General features: G+C 34.9%; 1 protein-coding gene and 1 pseudogene across 2 annotated transcripts; one reads left to right on the forward strand and one right to left on the reverse strand.

Annotated features, from left to right (window-relative positions):
- Window positions 1–462: 462 nt before the first annotated feature.
- On the reverse strand, window positions 463–17,538 carry LOC113038247 (aspartate--tRNA ligase, mitochondrial-like). Of its 2 annotated transcripts, none has more exons than XM_026195534.1 (17): window positions 16,980–17,538; window positions 16,791–16,890; window positions 16,638–16,704; window positions 16,417–16,518; window positions 16,230–16,325; window positions 15,177–15,300; window positions 15,033–15,079; window positions 13,437–13,543; window positions 11,941–12,010; window positions 11,340–11,519; window positions 9,971–10,078; window positions 9,369–9,431; window positions 7,278–7,430; window positions 5,001–5,219; window positions 3,203–3,313; window positions 2,677–2,752; window positions 463–1,689 (listed from the first exon to the last, which is right to left on the reverse strand). In XM_026195534.1, exons 1-17 carry the CDS (start codon window positions 17,155–17,157, stop codon window positions 1,493–1,495), a joined length of 1,998 nt encoding a protein of 665 aa, XP_026051319.1. In that variant the 5' UTR covers window positions 17,158–17,538; the 3' UTR covers window positions 463–1,492. The 2 variants fall into 2 exon arrangements, with proteins under 2 accessions (XP_026051319.1, XP_026051320.1); XM_026195535.1 differs by having other exon boundaries at window positions 17,340–17,532.
- Window positions 17,539–17,706: 168 nt separating this feature from the next.
- On the forward strand, window positions 17,707–20,027 carry LOC113038249 (centromere protein L-like; annotated as a pseudogene).
- The last annotated feature ends 778 nt before the right edge of the window (window positions 20,028–20,805 follow it).

Below are 20,805 nucleotides of genomic sequence, written 5' to 3' on the forward strand. Positions count from 1 at the left end.
TTTGTACCGGTCAGAAGTTATTTAAACATAAATGACATTTAGACTAAAATGCACCATTCACACATATTTGTTTATCATTTTATTTCAGACTGCAAAATAAAACTTGAGTAGCTGCAGTGTGTTGAATATAGAAATATGCTGTCAGTTAACTGAACCCCCCAAAAATGCTACAGCTGTATTAGTATTTTTATATTACAATCACATATTATTTGCAAAATGTTATTTAAGCCGAACAAATTTTTGTCCCTAGCATCGTATTTAGGCACGGTGAGTTCACACTGTTGTATTTAAGTATTTAACTGTTGTAGCTAATGCACAGTTTGCATGAAATAGACGCTGACATAGTTGGAGAAGCACACATTTAACTGCCAATGATTGCAGCCCTGTGAAACTGAGAAAAAAAAAATTTTTGTGCTTCTCCAGGTGAGTATTTTTGGTGCATCACTGACTGTATAAATTTCATTTTTTTTTTTTTTTTGTTCTGGAGAACACAAAAGAAGATTATTTTGAAGAGTGAAAAACACTATGGACATAAAAAAAGGCATGGAGATGTTTTTGAAAATATCTTCTTTTGTGTTCCAAATAAGAAAGAAAATCAAGCTGGTCTGGAACAGAATTTTTTAGGTTTGGGTGAACCATCCCTTTTTAAGAAGACTTCATGATAGAAGCCCAGACTTTTACAATGGATTTGTGGATTGCATGTATATACTATTAATAAAGAGCTCTATATCACAGCCAAGGTTACTAGTGCACAAATGGAAACATCAACAGAATGCAGGCAGGTACTTCCAAGTAAACATAGTCATGTAAATAGGCAATAAGTGGATACTTAAGGAAAAGTCATTGGAAGAACAGCAAAAACGGCATGTCTTACACAAAACGATGTTCCCAGCTTGGCGGCCAACTCACAGGTCTGCTTTAAAACAACACTGGCTGTAATGAGAAGCTGTACCTGGGCATGAAAAACGAGCATCTGCTTTTGCAGATAAGGCATCGCTGAGAAAAACTGAAATGTAGCTTTATTTGGTATGTCTGGTGGTGGAGAAAAATGTAGGATATGGTGCATGCTGATTTCACAGCAGGGCATGGGGGTGGTGGGGTGGTGGGGGGCAATGTTAACGTTTGCAACGGAACAACTCTGCCCCCTGTTGGAATATTCACAATCCAGTTTTTCACTGAAACGAATGTCATTAAAATGTTACAGTTGAAAACACTAATTACAGATCATGCATATGTTGAGAAAGTACATGACTGATCTGTTGAAGCAGCAGAAGAAAGTGTTTTGTGATGAGGGGGACACACGTGTCACCTTCGCTCAGAAGATAGTGCTCAATTCTCCCAGGACAGGAAGTGATCCTGCTGCTTCTGCTCTGAAGTCCATCACAAGGCATGGACACAGATGGCGACCGCATGGTGCCGATGGAAATTGCGAATCATGTTGCATCCTCGGGCAAACGTAACATCATACGCATATTAACAAACATTTTTGAGTTTACACTGAGTTGTGCTGGTGACCCTCTATATCTGTGTTCGGCCATACTACAGAAATATGGTACGGCTTCAGGTCTTCTTCAGAGACGAAGTCTGGAGCCCGACTCATGAGGTCGTGACCTCTGAAGGATTTTGGAAAAGCTATGACGTCTCTGATACTGGGAGCTCCTACGATGATGGACAGCAGTCGATCCAGCCCTGTTCAGAAGAAAAACAGCTATTTTATATTTATTAGGAATGCACAATATATCGTTTCCATATTTATTATGTGTAATGATTTATTAACTGTAATCTTATTACAGTTTATTACAAATACAAGTCTGAGATCCTTCAGAAATCATTATACGATGTTGATTTGTTGCTCATTTCTTATTATTATTAAACACAGCCGCAAAATATTTTTGTGCAAACTGTGATCATTTTCATAATTCTTTTCTGAATAGAAAGTTCATCTTTTTAAATCAGAAGTCTTTTGTTACATTATCAATGTCTTTGTCACTTTAGATCAATTTAATGCATACTTGCTGTATTAACGTGTTAACTGCTTTAGATTCATTCATTTAAAACTGTAGGGTATTTATATTAAAATATTTGTTATAAATATTCATCCAACACATTTAATCATGCAAGCTCATTTCTAGTATTTTTTTTTAGATACGAATGACCCTATTCATCATCAAATGCTATTAATCTTAACCTTTAAAAACAATAATTTAATATCACTGTAAATGTCATCTTTAGAAAATCTCACGTTTTTCATACTGTTGTGATGCCTAAATTTACTTATAGCATTTAAAACACCTGGCTTTAGTTTTTAGTTATTGCATTTTAAATTACTTCTTTAAATTATCTCTGATAATTACATTTAGTTGACTTCTTTTTTTTTTACTCTTTAGATTTTATCATATAAACAAGAACATGGCAAAATTTGTGCATCACAGTATGCATGCAAATAGTGCTGCCATATACACAAATAAACTCAAAGACACTTCATGCTTCAGTTTACAGTCTTAAACTGAAACAAAGCTGCCACAAAATTCTTGGCTGGGAAGGCAATTTGAGTTTTTGAGCATGACCGTTCCACTTTAACCAACAGGAGAACGTAATCAACAAGGCCTTTCGTCACAGCGGTACCCCAACAACCTTGCGAAAGTCCAAGGTAGCATGTGTTGAATGCTCACTCACCCAATGCGATTCCACCATGCGGAGGGGCCCCGGAGTCCAGAGCCTCCAATAAATGGGAAAGGAGTGATGTGTCCTCCTGTAACACAAGCAAGACAGAGGAAAAAGGACAAAGTGGACCGTAACTCACATCCTTTTCAGCTTGAAAGGGAATTGTTCATAGTCTCGGCATGTCTAAATCATACAGATCCATACAACTGCTTCCGTGTCAACAGTAAAAATAGACCTTCAAAAAGAATTCTTAAGTTCGACTTGAGCAAAAACACCCTAATGCGGTGTTTCTTCTCCCTGGCTCTTAAGATCCAAAACGTTTGTTCTTTTTAAAGGCAGTTAAGTATAGCTTAATGGGTTTCCACAGCGACCGAACGGGTAGTCAGTGGTGCGGGGGTGTTAAGTAAGAGTCACAAATAAGAAAATGGTGCAGTCAGGTATCCGGACACGTCCATTACAAGTGCTTTAACTTGTTGTCAGAGTGGCATTAAATCATGCTCTTTGCTAGCTGTGTAATTTTTCACTCCCGTTCCATTACCTTGAGAATTGTGTCCAGGACGTACAGCTGCTGAGAGGCATTGTGGATGCGAATCGAACCTCCTCCGACCTCGCAGCCATTCAGAACCAAGTCGTAATGCTGGCCACGCACCTGAGAGAACAGATAAACAGGCGGAGGGATACGTGTGGAATTCAGAGCGCGATCATACATTTCCTCTATGAAATACTCGACTCATGACTGTAGTGATAAAACTATGCAACAGACTATTTCTGGATATCACCAACTATCTCAGTGTTTCCCAACCACTGTGCCGCGTGACAGGTTGTCAGTTGTGGCGTGGAAAAATTGTCTGGATACAGATCTCTGCTAGTTCACAATGCAAGGGTAAATAAAGATCTGATGTTTGAATAAATACAGCATTTTCTTTACTCAAGAAACACTATGTCTATAAATGTTCATGTTTTTAAGAGCAGAGAAGAGTGTTAGCATTTGCCATCTAGGTGTAGCTAATATCTAGGTGTAGCTAATAATATTTTTATATACTGTGCATATAGCGCTTCATCTTTTTTATATCATGAGATAAAAAAAACTGAGTGCCCGTATAGCTTCAATAAACTTTATAACCTGTAAGTTGATGAAATCGTAATGCAATGCACTAACATTTTAATGATGGACAAAACAAATATTGCTGTTATTTTACTGGTCAAAAACTTCATAACTCTTGAATAAAACTTGATTTTCATAAAATCTTAATATTATAATGGCTCATGCAGGTGTCTGATCATATGTAAATCCACAATACCAACTCTGATGATGCAGTGTTTAATTATAAAAACTAAAAAAATATATAATAATGTTTCGTTTTACATTTCCTGAAAGTTATAGTGGTTTTGGACAAAAATACCTATGACATTGTGTTCCTACCTGACTTAAGCTCAAGTTCCACATTAAATGTTTTAATATGCCATTTGGAGCAATGAATGTGTGTGCAATTTTGGTATATTTCAGTGCTTTCTCATGGTACAAGCACATTTAAAAACATAGTCAAAATGCAACAAATTACAAATAATTGTATTAAAAATTATATTATTTATTATGCTATGCTATTTTCTTTGCTATTTCCAGGTACCCCCCCCCCCAAAAAAAAAAAGTTAAATTATGTTTTTTTAACCCCACTATATATTATGTCACCATTCAATACATTGCGATGTACCATGATATAATAACCCGAAATGTCACTTTTGTCCTTGACGTTAATTATTGGATGACAGAAGTAGGTTTGTTTTGGTAGGTATGAAAACAATGAATTTTTTGTGACATTTACATTATATTTCCAGTCAACTGTGATGACTGGATAAGGATTTTATTTTAATGGTTTTGATTTAGACCAACTCGCTTATTAATCATTCAAACCGATTTAACAACCAATTTCACTCTTATAATAAAATGACTCCAAAGAATGATTTTCTCATAAATCAATTATGAGCAATTATGTAAAAAACATACATCTCTAAATCATTAGTATACTTTATAAACGATCATGTGACACTGAAGTCTGAAGTAACGGCTGCTGAAAATTCATCTTTGCCACCACAATAATACGTTACTTTGTTTTAAAATATAGTATAATAGAATTTTCAATTGGAATAATAATTCAAAACATTACAGTTTACCTTTTTATCAAATAAATGCATCCTTGGTGAATGTAAGAGCCCGCCTTCTTAGATTTATTTTGATTTCCTATCCTCTTAAGGGTTTCCATCAAAATGCAAAGCTATGATCCTGTAAGGTTAAAAAGACAGTCTGTGATGTGCTGCCTGAGAAGTGTGGTACACACCTTGCGGGGTTGAGTGTACAGCAGATGGGCATCCTCTGGGACTGGAGCAGTGAAGGGATGGTGAGCAGCCTCAAGCATCTCTGGATTATCCTCTTTGGGTAAGAAGAGGGGAAAGTCCACCACCCACAAGAAGTGAAAGACAGATGGGTCACGAACAGGCACACCGTAGCTCTCAAGCAGCTCCGCACACTGCAGTCTCAGCTTCCCCAACAGAGGGCGCTAAAACATGATGCATTTTATTATGTAGCTAAATAGTGAAGCATTGCAAGAAATCATCATTACAGAAAGAGGTAATGGATTCGGACTCAAACCTGCAAAACCACAATGGCTTTAACTTAACTCTATCTGTTGAAAATGTGATTTTGAAATTTTTTAATATATTGTTATCAGTAATGTATAGTAACAATGTACAAATTCTTCGTTAAAGTACTTAAGCAGAGATTTTAGGTATCTGTACTTTACTAGAGTATAAATATTTTTGGTGACGTTTGCTTTACTATATATCAAAGGGAAAAATTATACTTTCACTCCCAATACATTTCTCCTGACTTTTTCGTTACATTTGCGACTGCAAAGTGCAAAAAACTAAGTAATATTGCTGATCCGTCACAGCGATATCTAGTTTGTGAATTGATCTTTTGATTCAATGCATATTGTAATTCTTTCTTAATTCTCTTGCTTAAAACAAAATAAATATTTGTAAAAATTGGCAATCGTATCAGAATTGGCTGATTCGCTTAAAAAAAAAAAGAAACGGCAATCAGAAATGGCCATGAAAAATCAACATCAGTGCATATCTACTGGTCATCTTTGAACATAATGCCTCAATTTTTTCTACTGTCCTGTCATTTTTGTAAACAATCCCTTTAACTCTTATAAATCTTATACATATATCTATATACTACAAGTTAGGCTGCCATTGATCCAATCAGCTGTGACATTATGTATAAAATTGACTTGTACTTTATATACCTAAGTTGATTTAATATCAGTTACTTTAAAACTTTTACTTAAGTGTTTTAACTCTTTTACTTAACTTTATCTTTTACTTGAGTCAATTTCCATAAAGGTATCTGTACTTTTACTGAAGTATGACGATTGGTCAGAACACTGATTTATATACAGCATAAACTTATTTTTTAATTTCCATTTTTTTTAGTGCTTCAGCTTATACTTATTTCAGTTAGTTGCCAGAGCAAAAAAAAAAATTAAGTATTTAATGTATCATTTATATTTATATTACAGTTTTATTTCAATTACTGAAAATAATTATTAACAGTTTTAGTTAATGATAAAAGTTTTTTTGGATAACACTTAAGTTTAGGGACCAGTTTTCACTATTAACTAGTTGCTAGTTATTTTAGCTGCTGACTTTCATTGTAAGTACAAAAACTGTTAACACATTCTTCTAAATATCTTCTATTTTGTTCCACGTAAGAAAAAAGGACATACAGGTTTGGAACAGCTTGAGGAAATTATGAAAGTTTGATTTTTTTGTTTGAACTATTCCTTTAACATAAGTAAAAGGTTACACATTTTTCAGAATAATACAAATGTTTTCAGAATAAAGCAGGTCATTCAGGATTGCCTTAGAAAGGACATGTTCTGAGGAGCTACAGATCATTTTGGAATAACTGGGATTAGTCGTTTTACATTTTTGATGACAATAAAACAGCCAAAAAATAACCCCACATGAAGCTTTTACAATGCACATATTTGAGAGCAAGAACATGCAAATGAAATCCCAAAATCTCTAAAACTATATTTCTGGAGAAAGAGCTCCCCCAGTTCTGATTTCTCCCACTTTCTGCACTAGCAGCATCACCATTCATCCCACAACCTCAGCTCACAAAGCTCGCCAGTTATCCCTAGCAATCTCCCACATCTCTGCTTTGTGACTAAACAGCCATCTCACTTTGTGCCAAGCTCACCATCTGCACCAGCCCCGAGCGAGAGCGGAGGCACGGAAAAGATGAATATTTCTTTTAAAAGAGATTAGATCATGTCAGCATTCTTCTGAAGCCATATTTTCCAAAAAACCCTTAGTTATCAATCTCTGTAGGGGCATAAAACTGATGGGAAGGTACTTGAGGACAACGGGGATGCTGAGCACTGAATTATTTACTCTAACTCAAATTATCTTCATCTACTTGTGGTCCACCTGTAGTTGTATGTAGATATTTGCTCTCTGAGCTCTCATGATGGGTTTATGAGTTTGAATCAGCATGGTTATATGAATCTGTGAAGGTGCGGAACAAAATGGAGATAGATACGCACCACGTTCTCTCGGGGTCCGGCTGTGATGAAGATCAGATCTCCTGCATTGGCCTGGGCCATCTGGAGCAGCTGTTGTTTGGCCCTGTCCGAAAGCAGCCGGCTGAGAGGGGATTTCAGTGAACCATCTGCCCTTACTGGAGCCACACTCACCTCCTGCACGACACACAGCGCAAACAGACCAATGATCATCCATTTCCTTCACCGGCCTATATTCAATTTCCATTGACAGCATAGGGCACAAGCTCTTGAGAAATCATCAGTCTCGAGAACGCTGCGGGCTGGATTCCCAGACACAAACGAAGCCAAGACCTGGACTAAAACAGATAGCAATGGAAAATCACCTTTGACGGTGCCATTTAGTTCAAGCCAAAAACACTAGCTCAAAGTTCACTTTCCATTTATAAATACAGACAGAAGACAATATGTGACCCTGGACCACAAAACCAGTAATAAGGGTCAATTTTTACAAACTGAGATTTACACATACACAATAAATAAGCTTTCCATTGATGCTTTTTTTTAAATATTATTATTATTATAGGACAGTATTTGGCCGAGATATAACTTTTTTAAAATCTGGAATCTGAGGGTGCAAAAAAATCTAAACATTGAGAAAATCACCTTTAAAGTTGTCCAAATTATGTTCTTGATGCATATTACTAAACAAAAATGAAGTTTTGATATATTCACAGTAGGAAATTTAAAAATATCTTCATGAGCCAGAACTTAAATTTCGGTCACACAAAGTGCAACCACAAGGCTATTGGCACCACCAGAAGTGTGCCTCATCATTACTCTTGAGATTTAGAACCATTTAAGCATTTAGAACCATTATTAACACAACATTTCCCTTTTACAAAAAAAATCTGACTCGGCTCTGTGTTCATCTTCAGTTCTCTCTTCACAGCAGTTCAGTCAGTGTACTGTTAGAGTAAATGAATTACTCCGGGATATTGGTTTGTTTGAACTCAGAGGAAGTGTCAGCCACATTAAAAAAGTGAACAGCTTTTAAGTCATTTGTGGATTAATGTGGATTAATGCGCGAACCGTTTAAAACGATTCAGTTCGATTTGGTGAACTGGTTCAAAAAGATCCGGTTACATCGAATGATTTGTTCGCGAACCGGATATCACAAACTGCTTTGTTTTTAACTTTTTCACAACAGACACGGAAGAGAAGACAATGCTGAATAAAGTCATAGTTTTTGCTATTTTTGGACTAAAATGTATTTTCAATGCTTCAAAATGATGTGTTTTCTTACCTTTCTGGACATGGACAGTATACCGTTCACACAGCTTCAAATGGAGTGAGAGCTCTCGGTCTAAATCTAAAATATCTTAAACTGTGTTCCGAAGATAAACAGAGGTCTCACTGGTTTGGAACGACATGAAAGGTGGAGTTATTAATGACATAATTATTGATAATTTGGTGAACTAACCCTATAAAACAAAAAACAGATATTCTGAATTGTTTGTCTATACAAGGATATTCAGTGGGGACTAAAACAGCATTGGACCACTTTTCCTTCCAGTGTATGCAAGCTTGGAATGACATGAGGGTGAAAAATTATGACAACTTTAATTTTTGGTGAACTGTCCCAATATTTAGGGAGTGTTCCCTCGTTATATAGAGATTTTTGCCTTTGCAGCAACACTAACAAAAACAGACTGAGACAAGAGGCAAATTAGTCTTAGTTTTTTTTTTTTTTTACTCTAAAGCATCTAACATGAATTAACATGAAAAATGGATCAGACTATTTCAAATGATGTGAATCATTACAAGCTATAAATTAGATATGTACTACTACATATGGTGTGGAGACCACCACACCATATGTACACATTTAACATTCCCTTTGTAAGACTCCATGGACGGCCTACAACACAAATAGGGAGCTGTGTCCCTCTAGTGTGGCTGATCTTGCCTCAGGGTAAGTATGCTGTGTGTTACACTTGACTGATTTACCACCAAATCATCCTGACTTATTGATTACTTTTCAGATAAATATTTCAGGAGACTTCCAGTGATGTGCGCATACTGAACGCTGGTGGCGTTTCATCAGCAAACACGGTAAGAAAGACTCAAACTCACCTGACCATACTGTGTCTTGGCTGCTTGTTTGAGGAACTCCAAGTCTTTGCCCTTCAGGTGTTTCTGTGGAAGAAATGCCACACACAGTTACCTTCAACTGCTTCAGAGATGGTATAAGGGAGAGAAGACGGACCACTCTTAGAAATACAGTACAAATGGGAGAAACTGTTAAAACACAGGCAGTTGCCTTTCAATAAAAGTGAATAAATATAATAAAGACCATCAGAATTACATCATTGATTATGCTTCTCATTGATTTCCAATGTAATGCAAGATAAATGGAGCACTTTTCTGGTTTGGTGACTCCTTGAAGGGCAAGAATATGAATTCTAAGGAGTATAAAAATAATTTTAATCTCATCAATACTAATTTATTAGTGATTAATTATGTTCTTTTGAACTGCAAATGAAATTAATCTAATACTGAGTTTACTAATGTGGTGAATTATCTCATTGATTGATGCATTCATTCAGCCCATAATAATTATTAGACTGAAAACCGGGCTACACTGATCATGACAGCTGCTTGAAAAAATTGAATTTGTTTGGAAATCAGTTGCAGTGTTGGTCTTAAGAATCAGAATCTCCAGATTCTTTCCTTACCATTCCTTCTGGGATGCAAATGGCCTGAATGCAGCCACTTGGTTTAAGAAGTGCATCTTTGATGAACTCGATTTGCGTTCCCTGGAATGCTGTGGTGACATCCACAAGCTGAATAAAAGAAAACACTTCAGAATTAATTTGTGGAGTTTTGCCACTCAGTCAACAACTATCACATCAGGACACAAAGGGAATATTAATTTATTATTAAGACAATTTGTATAAATGTAGTTGTGACTTGTGGCATATATGTTAATATTAGAACTGTCGAATGATTAATCATGATTGATCGCTTCCAAAATAAAAGTTTTTGTTTCCATAGTATATGTGTCTGTACTGTGCATATTTATGATGTTAACATAAATACACGCATGTATATATTTAAGAAAAATATGTATGTTTATAAAATATTAATATGTTAATATATGTAAATATTAAAAATATATATAACTTATGTTTGTGTATTTGTATATACTTAATAAATATATAAAGTACATACAAATATACTATGGAAACAAAACTCTTATTGATTTGATTAATCCGCGATTAATCGTTAGCACTACTATATATATATATATTTCTTTTTTTCCTATTAATAACAAAACTTAAACAATTAAAAAAGAAAATGTAATTAAATCAAATTCATTCAATGCCCTTCAAAGATTTTTGAGTAGAAAATGACTTATGCTCACCAAGCATGCATTTATTAACACAGAAAAAAACATCAATATTGTGAAAAATCATTAGAATTTTCAACTCTCCAACTTTCATATATTTAAAAAAGTAATTTATTCCTGTGCTGTCAAAGCTGAATTTCAACAGCCATCAATCCAGCCTTCAGTGTCACATGATCCATTGAAAGTCATTCTAATAAAACAACACTTTTTATTATTAGCAATTCTGAAAACAGCTGTGCTGCTTAATATTCTTACGGAACCTGTAATACTTTTTTCAGGATTATTTTAATAATATAAAAATTTTTTTGCAACATTATAAATGCTTTTACTTTCACTTCTGATCAATTTCATTTATAAATATTATTATATAAATTATTTATTTATTTTTAAATGTGCTGACCCCAAACTTTATTAACATGTATCTCTTATTTATCGAAATGCTAAAACAACACAGATTCAGCAAAAGGCTCTGTAAAACTATGAGCTGAACGCATTCAGGACACACAAAAGTGCAAAGAAAACATTTCCCAAGAGATTCAGTTTTAATTGTTGAGCACCGCATGAAAATCTGTGATGTGTGGGGAAACAGGATGCCAGCACAGCGTGATGCCAAGGACGGCCAGCATGTAAACAACCTCATTGATGTCTTATGTCCAATCTAGGATGATGTGTACAAAGAAAGAGCGTGCAGTCACCTTCATCCCAAACCTAGTGTCTGGTTTGTCAACTCCGTAGTCTCTCATGGCTTCCTCATAAGTCATGGAAGGAAAAGGAACATGAATCTGTCCTTTGTCCTCTGGCCAGGAGTAATGGACCAAGCCTTCAATCAAACTCATGACTCCTGCTTGGTCTACAAAGGAAATTTCAATATCCACCTAAGAGATGTGCCAACAATAAAGAGAGAAATAGCAATGCACATGAATATGATTTGTTTCATAAAATGTGATTCTAATTGGATTTCAAATTAATTTTGAATGCAGTTTGGATCAGGTTTTATATGTCATGTGTTTTTTTGCAATTCAAAACATTGACAACTAATCGGATTTGACACAAATGCACCAAAAAAAAAAAAAAGAAAGAAAAGATTTTTTGTTGCCTGTCTGAACAGAATCGAAATGGTCTTTTGGGGTTCATGATTTTTAGTCTGAGAGAGAATCCTGCAAAGCCTGTTAGCAGCTCTCACTCTCACGAGTGGAAGTTAGAGGGAGCCACATCATTAAAACCATCAATATTCATCCGAATCAAAATCGAGCTCCAGTTTCGCAGATATTTTCAGACATTCTGAGGCATCATTACCTGTGTGAATTCAGGCTGTCTGTCAGGCTTGGAGCCCTCGTCTCTGTAGCAGCGAGCGAGCTGAAAGTACCTGAGATTGGCAGAGATAACCAGCACGTGAGTGACCGTGGACCAATACTGACTGACATTTATAATCATGCATATCATATCATTTTCCTTTGACAGACTTCTCATAAAAATAGCCTACAGTCCTAGCTTAGCGCACAACTACTAATACAAAGAAATGTGCTGCCAACATTGAAATTAAAATAAGACTATTATGGCCATTATCATTTTTCAAACCCTAATAGAAACTAGACTTCAGCATTGTAAACACAATACTAGAGTGTTCTAGGTGGTTGCCCATCTTCTCTCACATATTTGTTTACCTGGTATTGCTTCAACTTACACAAGTATTTAAAGATGCATTCAGAATAATACTATAATATTTATAATAAATAAATAATATACTACCATTAGGGCTGGGCGAAATGGCCAAACATTTATTGAACTCTTAATATCGTTTTATCGAGAAAAATTACATTGCGATAATTATCGTTATCGATTTATTGCCCACCCCTAATTACCATTCAAACATTTTGGATCATTAAGATTCTTCAATGATTCTGAGAAAAAGTGTATGCTCAGGAAGGTTTTTAAAAAAAGTTAAAAAAATAAAAAAAAATAAAAACATAAAATAAAATAATAATAATAATAAATTAAAACTGTAATACTGTTTTAATGTAATACTGTGAAATATTATATTAATGGTAAAGTCTGAATTTTCAGAAGCCATTACTCCAGTGTCAAATGGAAACAAATTCTTACTGCCCCAAACCAGTATATTTCTATTTCTATTTATAGTATATTTAGAGTATTAGAGTATTTTTATCATTATATATATATATATATATATATATATATATATATATATATATATATATATATATATATATACTTAAAAAATTGCAGCACTGCAAAAAAATTATGAATCATAACAGGGGAAACCATATTTACATTATTGGTTTATTTTAAATTTATCAGCTGACCTTGGATAATTTATAGCACGTTCATTTATATTATATCTGCCATCATCTCACACTAGTTCTTTAATGTTAATTATTATTACTATATTGACTCTAGAACCCTTTAGTACACAAACATTGGAAACAAAGCTAAACATGTCAGCAGTAACCCACACAGTGTGTGATGTGCTAATACCACCTCACAATTCTTTGCTTTGAATTCCAAATTAGAAAAAATCTTCAAGAAGTGTCTAGAATTCAAAGCAGCATTCCAATCCGTATCAGGCAGCAAACTTGGAATAAATGCAGCTCCGCACGATTCATAGCGGCAAACATCTAAGAATAATACTGATTCCGAGAGTGTGTTGGCCAACAGGGTGTAGCTTTGTTTTCAAGGTGCCGTCAGTCAGTGAAGGCAGAGTTTAGTTAACGTGCCAAGCGTCTGACAACAATCTGTGAATATGAAGAAAAAAATAATAAAGGGACTTTTACCGGTCTATGCCAGCCACCATAAGAAGCTGTTTGAACTGCTGTGGGCTCTGTGGAAGAGAGTAGAACTTCCCAGGGTCTCCAGATGGCACCACAAACTCTTTGGCACCCTGGGAAACACAGTTACACTTGAATAAACTCTGTGCATTCCTGCCTCTCACAGAGAACTGACTCAGCCAGCATAGCTCAAGCCAATCTGATCAATAAAAGTCACATTATGAAATACAAAAGAGAGAAGCGAAAATAAAATTAATAAAATTTAAAGTAAAATTTAAAACACCTCAGTGACTTCCAATGATTTGTCTATATATCAGTACAACTTCATACCTATCTATCCATCCCATCCATCCATTAAAAAAAGATGGGTTTTGTATACAGATAAGTACTCCTACATAAGATAGATGGTTATTCAATGCCTACAATTGTAAAAATCCTTTGGGTTTTCATATTGAAGTCATTTAGCAGACATTGCAACATTTCAGATGATCAACTGCCCCCTGCTGACCACACTGTTGTGCCATAGACTTCTCCTCAGCTGTACTTGTACTATTTGGAAGGCAGTTTTTAATAATGCACCAAAATGAATTTATTAAGCCTGAAGTACTCTTTTTTTTTATTTATAACTGACAAGTCGATTATAATATTATTCGGAAGCGATTTTACTAACTTCCAATTAAAATATTGTTTAAATTAAGCGACAACAGTACAGGAATAATGTCATTGGTGGAAAATGGAACTGTTTTTAAGTGTGTCAATCACACATTGTTCATGAATGTAAAAAAAAAAAAAAAAAGCTTTCATTTACTGATAACATTGTATAAATTCACTATTCTCACTCAGCCTTGATTAAATTACTCTGCAAACTGAAGTGTCCAGAAACAGCGGCGTTATCGAGATAAAGTGAGCAGCATTCGGACGCTCATACATATGTATCAAAGCTTTAAAAGTTTGTAAGTTTAAAAAGTCCATTCGCTGAAAGCAGATGTAAAAGTTCTTAGTAACAACAAAGCCAGAGGGAGGAAACCAGAGTGATGTGAATGCTCAGAAATTTTCGGGTAATGATCTGGCAATATTTTGAACCATCTGTATTGTGTTGATGTTTGGGCAAGCCTTACAGGGGTGTCTTGCAGGAAACAAGAGACAGAAGCATTAGTCACCATAGAAGCATTGTGTAGCATAAAATAAGCTCTCATAAATTCAACCTTTCTACAATTACAAAATGTTTTTTTATGCTTAGTGTGCCAAGCTACATTCTGCACTCTCTACATTCTTTGGATTTGGCTCAGTAAGTATTATATTTTTGTTTGTTGTTGTTCTTGTTTTTTTATGAGTGCAATTGAACAAGTACAATGATTTGAAGTTTAAAAAAGTCAACAAATAAATAAACACTCATGGCCACGTTTCTGAATTCCTGAAGATTTGAAGTACATAGGAATCGCAAGCACATTTTATATATTTTTTCATACTGAGTTAATGTGCAGAGCAACATGGGATAGATTCCTATGAAACAAAATATAGTGTGTATCTGAATTAGCATCCTATTTGCACTATACTTCGATTGTAAGAATGACACTCGATTTATACAGAAGAAATATTTACCCCTGGTGTTCTCTTAAACAGTGTTGGTGTTTCCACATCCACGAATCCTTGGGAAAAGACAGGTACTGTTCTGTGAGTAATGTATTGTTGTAGTTCATGAAGAGATGTATGTACAAGCATGAATATACCACTGTAAATCCTCACCATGCAAATTGCAAAGATACTCCCTCATTTTCATCACCATTTGGGATCTCAGTCTTAAATTGTACTGCATCCTGGGTGACCGAAGATCAAGATACCGATACTGCATCCGGAGGGCTTCGGATTTCTTCAAGGCGAACATAAGAATTCAAATTAAACATATCAGGAATATTTCTGAATCCTACTTGGACAACAAGTGTTACTCTGTGAACCTTATAACCTCATATAAATAATGAAAAAAACATCCATCTGCAATGAAATTCATCGTCTATTGCACAACAAATTACATATCACAAACACCGTCAAGAAACACTCCAAGGTCAAAATTCATGTTTTTAAGCCAATTAAGATTTTTTTTTTTTCATTGTGACATAATTTCCATGACACTGAATCAAAGGTCCTGTCCTTGTCCCTGCAAGATAATTGCTAAAAAGTAAAAACAAATAGTTTCATATTTTTACAATAAATAAATAAATGAATACTGCCATTGTGAACCTTCTATTCATCTAAGAATCCTGAAAAAAAAAAATTCTTGAGCACCAAATTAGCATATTAGAATAATTTCCGAAGGATCTTGTGATGCTGAAGAGTAACAGCTTTCATCAGAAGAACAAATTACATTTTCAAATATATTAAAATAGAAGACAGTCATTTTTATTTTTTTATATTTTAATAATTTGTTCCTGTAGCTCAGTTGGTAGAGCATTGCGTTATCAAGTGCAAGGTTGGGGGTTCGATTCCCCGGGAACACATGATAGGTAAAAATTGATAGCCTGGATGCACTGTAATTCGCTTTGGATAAAAGCGTCCGCTAAATGCATAAATTTATTTAATTAAATAATATTTCACAATATTATTGTTTTTGATTAAAAAAAAAATAATTAAAAAGAAACCAAACTTTTGAATGGTATTTTTTTTTTTTTTCATTTTGACTTGTACAGAAATATGACCTTGTTATGTTCTTTGTGAGATTCACTCTAGAACTATTGTAGGCAAAACTAGAACTATGTCATAATGCATGCAACAATTTTTTTTAGTCTAATTATTTTTACTTACTTTGACAAATTCTTTCATTTCAAACGGCAGCTTTCGGGAGGTATTCAACACTTCCAAGCTCTCAGCACAGACCTCGATTTCTCCAGTTGGCATTTTCTAATATTTAATAAAAATAAAACATATTTCACGGTGAACTATACAGTGTCAAACTTTTCTCTTTATTGTGCATATGAACAGACATAGCAACCTTATTCTCCTGTCCCTCTGGTCTACGCCTGACCCTTCCTTTAACCATGATGACCGACTCCACAGTGAGACCAAGAAAAGCATTCTTCAGTTCTGATTTGGACTATAGAAATAAAGGGTCAACGAAAAAATAAACAGCAATGGTGAACCAACATAAGTGGGTCGGCACCAGAATGAAAGAATCAGACACAGAATAGGTAGGCAATAAAAGCGTGTTGCTACCTCATCCTGTGGGATAAGAATTTGCACCAATCCACTGAAGTCTCTCAAGATCACAAAAAGATCTTGCCTAAACAGCCAAGTACAGATATGTGTAACTGATATAGTGATGAAGGTCAAGTATATTTTTGAAAGAATAAGCATTGTGTCTCAAACCTCAAGTACTGAATCCAGCCACATAAAGTAACCTCTTCATCTATGTGACTGGAGCACAAATCTCCACACGTGTGACTCCTCAGTGAAAAACTGCTTTGACCTACAAGACACAAAAAGATATCACACTGAAACTACCGAAAAAAAGGCTATTGCAAATATACTGTCAAGTTTAATTGAAGGTCACATTACCTGATGAGTAAGTAGAGCAGCTCCTGGAGACGTTATAAACACATGCTAACGAATTTGAAGGTAGAGATGGTTTTGTGGAATAAATATGATTGATGGAAGGTACTGATCTTCTGCTATACAAACACCTCAAAACCTGCTGGGTTGATCTAAGAAAAAATAATCTGTATTTGTTTGCCATTGTACTGAATGGAGGGTCGTGGTGTATATGGTAAAAATGTATTTTTCTAATCTTTAAGAAATGAAATGATACTTCTCAGAGCTGTAACTTAACACAATGTTTTGGTTATGTCTCGTTTGTGTACGTAAGTTTATAAATCCAGTTACATTATTGCAGTGAATGTGACACTGCATGACGGTCACCTTGGGTTTTCTTTCCTTTCCTTAATTAATTCGGTCTAAACAGTTGCCTCACATGGCATGTAAAAATAAATTAACTAAATACAAAAATCTTAATCCAGGTGAGTTTTCACTGACATTCTGAATCGTTAAAACACTGTGAACTGCATCCGTGTGCTGCAGTTTTAGCATGACTAATCAAACTAGAACTAATCGATTTAATCTTTTGCAACGTGACAATAAATAACTTTAATCATATTTATTTACCGTAATTTTAAATCTGTCAAAACTATGTATTTATCCTGGTAAATCGTTGATCTAGAGTCGACTTATTGTAGAAATATATGATGCATATTTCTCTTGTTAGCAGCAATCGATTAGTCGTCCTGCACCGCCCCCCGTTGCACGATGGGAAAGCGGGATGTTCAAATCCTCTTCCTGCTTTTTTTTTTTGGCTCGGTGTGTTTATGTTCATCATGGAGGGTAGAGGCAGGTACGACAGATTTGTAAAAAAAAAATTAAAACGGTTTGTCTTTGGAACGTATTTGGGACACAACACGTTTGCGCGTCTCACATAATACAACGAGAGTGGAACATGCTGTGGTTTAGCAAATAGTGGCGGTTTTCTGAACTGTTGTCTTTTGTTTTCTGATCAAGTGGTTTGATTAAATATTTTAAAACTTCCACATTTATTGTATTTTATGCATATAACAAAAGTATATTCATTAACACGGAGGTTATTGAGTGTTGTTGGTTCCATTAATAGTAGTAGAGTTGTTATTTATAACCATATCTGTTGCTTATATTACGTTCCCCATGCAGTGCTGTCAACACTCCTGCCAGCAGACCTGCTACTCGTAGAAACAAAAGTTATGGTCGGAGTTGTGTTGAAGCTCCCTCATATTTCTGGCATACACCGGGACATTTAGCAGTCTTGAAGATCCCAACCAGCAAATCACAAACAATCAATGTAAGGTATCATGGAAATGACTCGTTCAGTATATCTTAGTATGTTGGTACTGACATAGACTGGCTTGAGTGTCAAATGTCTTTATTCTTTCTACAGAATAAAGTTGACCCTGAGCATATTGCTGTTCTGGTAAAAAATGAATGGAAGCTGTCCTACGTCACCCCTTTGCATCACTTCAGACATACACAGCTGAAATCATATTCCAAACATCTCTCAGCCTTCATTGCAGCAGAGAAACAGCAAGGAGTTGCAGTTGAAGTCGGGCTACAAGCGGGATTTAAGATCACGTTTACTGCAGTTCTTGGATTGGCTGAGACAGATGAGGATGCTGAGACTGTTTTCATTCAGGTAAGCCTAAATAGGTTAAGTATTTCTTATTATATATATTTTTTTAGGAAACATACTTTATTCAGTAAGATCTTCAATTAAATAATATATATATATATATATATATATATATATATATATATATATATATATATATATATCATTTAATTTTTTTTTAAATAGTTCTGTTTTAAATAAATGCTTTTCTTCTTAACTCTGTAATCAATGAATCCTGAAAAACTGTATGCATAGTTTTCACAAAAATACAAATATTAAGGACCAAACCAGTTTTATAATAGTTAAAAAATAATTATTGAGCACCAAGGATCACATGAAAGGTTGGGGATCAAAAGTTTTTTATTTTCTTTCTTTCTTTCTTTTGATTCATTATATTCATTACATTTGGTGTGATAGTAGATATATTGACATTGCTCCAAAAAGTTACCTTGAACTCTCTATTCATCAAAGAATCCTGGGGGGGAAAAAAAAAATATTTCTACAGTAATACATAAATATGCCTCATTTATGTTCATTTTTTGTTTTATTTCCTCAGATACAGTCCAAACCAGTATTTGCTGCAGTGGCAGATGCACCAAAAGTTGTCTGGCGCGGTTGGCTCACTTGTGTCAGTGGTGATCCGGAGTACATAAGGTCACTGCCTCCAGATTTTGTCAGCTTACCTCTGTTTTGCACGAGTGGCCCTGAGTCTCTTACAACCCTGGTTAAATCTTGGTTCGAGAGGGCTTTTGATTGCAGCTTTGGTTGCTTGGCTTTAAACTCAACCACTCTGAATTGGCTGACTGCTCTGTGGACTGGTTGCCATCCCACCTGCAATATCAGGCATCTGAAACTGGCCTGGAGCCTTCCGACACAGCCATCCCTGGATGTCACATATACGGTTAACCCACAGGATGCGTGGGAACTCTGGAACAGCATTCACCCAGAGGAGAGTACAGATGACCGGATCGACATTAAAGAGGTCCAGTCTTTCATCAGCGGGCTAGAGAATCATTTTTTCAGACACTTTAAGATCTACCTGTCTGCTGGCACACTCGTAAAAGTATCTACCGCTCTGGGATCAGCACATCTCGATGGGAAAATCAAGGTAATTATGTTTCATATTTAGTCATTGTTTATACAGCGTATGTTGCATTGCATCTATAATTGTTACAACTTTATTTTTTTTTCTCTTTCAGATCGGAAACAGTGACTACATCACCACCGTACTTAACCCTGCTGACAGAATGTGCTCTTTTGAAAATGGCAGCCTAAAACCTGCTTCCTACTTTAGATTTGTAAATACGTATTTATTTATTTTCTATGCCATTTAATACTTTTATATTTTTCAAAGCTTATTGTCACATATTTATTTTTTGTGCTGTAAAATGTCTTTGTTATTCAGCTTTTAAAATATAACTTTTTCTGTTTCAGACGCCTGTTTTCTTTTCTTTAACTTACTAGAGTTTTATCAAGACAAACAACATTATTTCAGTCATTAAGGCTTATATTATTTGTGTTACAACTCATTTATCACAATCTGTAAATGTATCCTAACTACATGTATAGGTTCTTATTTAGTTCACACGAATAGGCATTAGTATGTCTATTAGTATATTTTTACATGTTTATATTTTATACAAAAAATGCTGAACACTTTAAAGTATGTAAATCGCTAAATATTTGTTATCTTTACAAAATGGATAGTGGCTTGATTTTGGTTGTTTTGACTCAGGGCCTCTGAAATGTTCTGATTAGGTTTTACTAGCAGTGCCAACAATGTCAGAATCTAACAATCTAAATGTATAACATTTTACAAAGCATGTAGGTAGAGCTGGCAAGCAGAAGTCTGTTCTAATGGTAGTTCTAAAGTGAGTTTGAAAGATGGGGTTCTTATTTTGTAATTGATTTAAATTGACTGTTTGTGTTGTTGCATATTACTTTCTTTAATTTGCACTCTAAACATCTTTCATTAAAACATTTCCATCAGAAAATGACCTAAGATGTGCATAACAATATGTACCATTTGTCTCTTAATAAAGCACAAATTGAAGTAGAGTATTTTCCTTTTAACAGCTCTCGTTAAATTTTGTTCAAAGAAAAATTGCACAGTTAAATTTGAGTTTAAATCATTGGTTCTCAAACAGGAGGCTGCAAGATGACTTAAAATAAATGATATGCTTAAGTTGATTTAAA

This window comes from Carassius auratus, chromosome 21 (genome assembly GCF_003368295.1).
Source record: "Carassius auratus strain Wakin chromosome 21, ASM336829v1, whole genome shotgun sequence".
Taxonomy (NCBI): domain Eukaryota; kingdom Metazoa; phylum Chordata; class Actinopteri; order Cypriniformes; family Cyprinidae; genus Carassius; species Carassius auratus.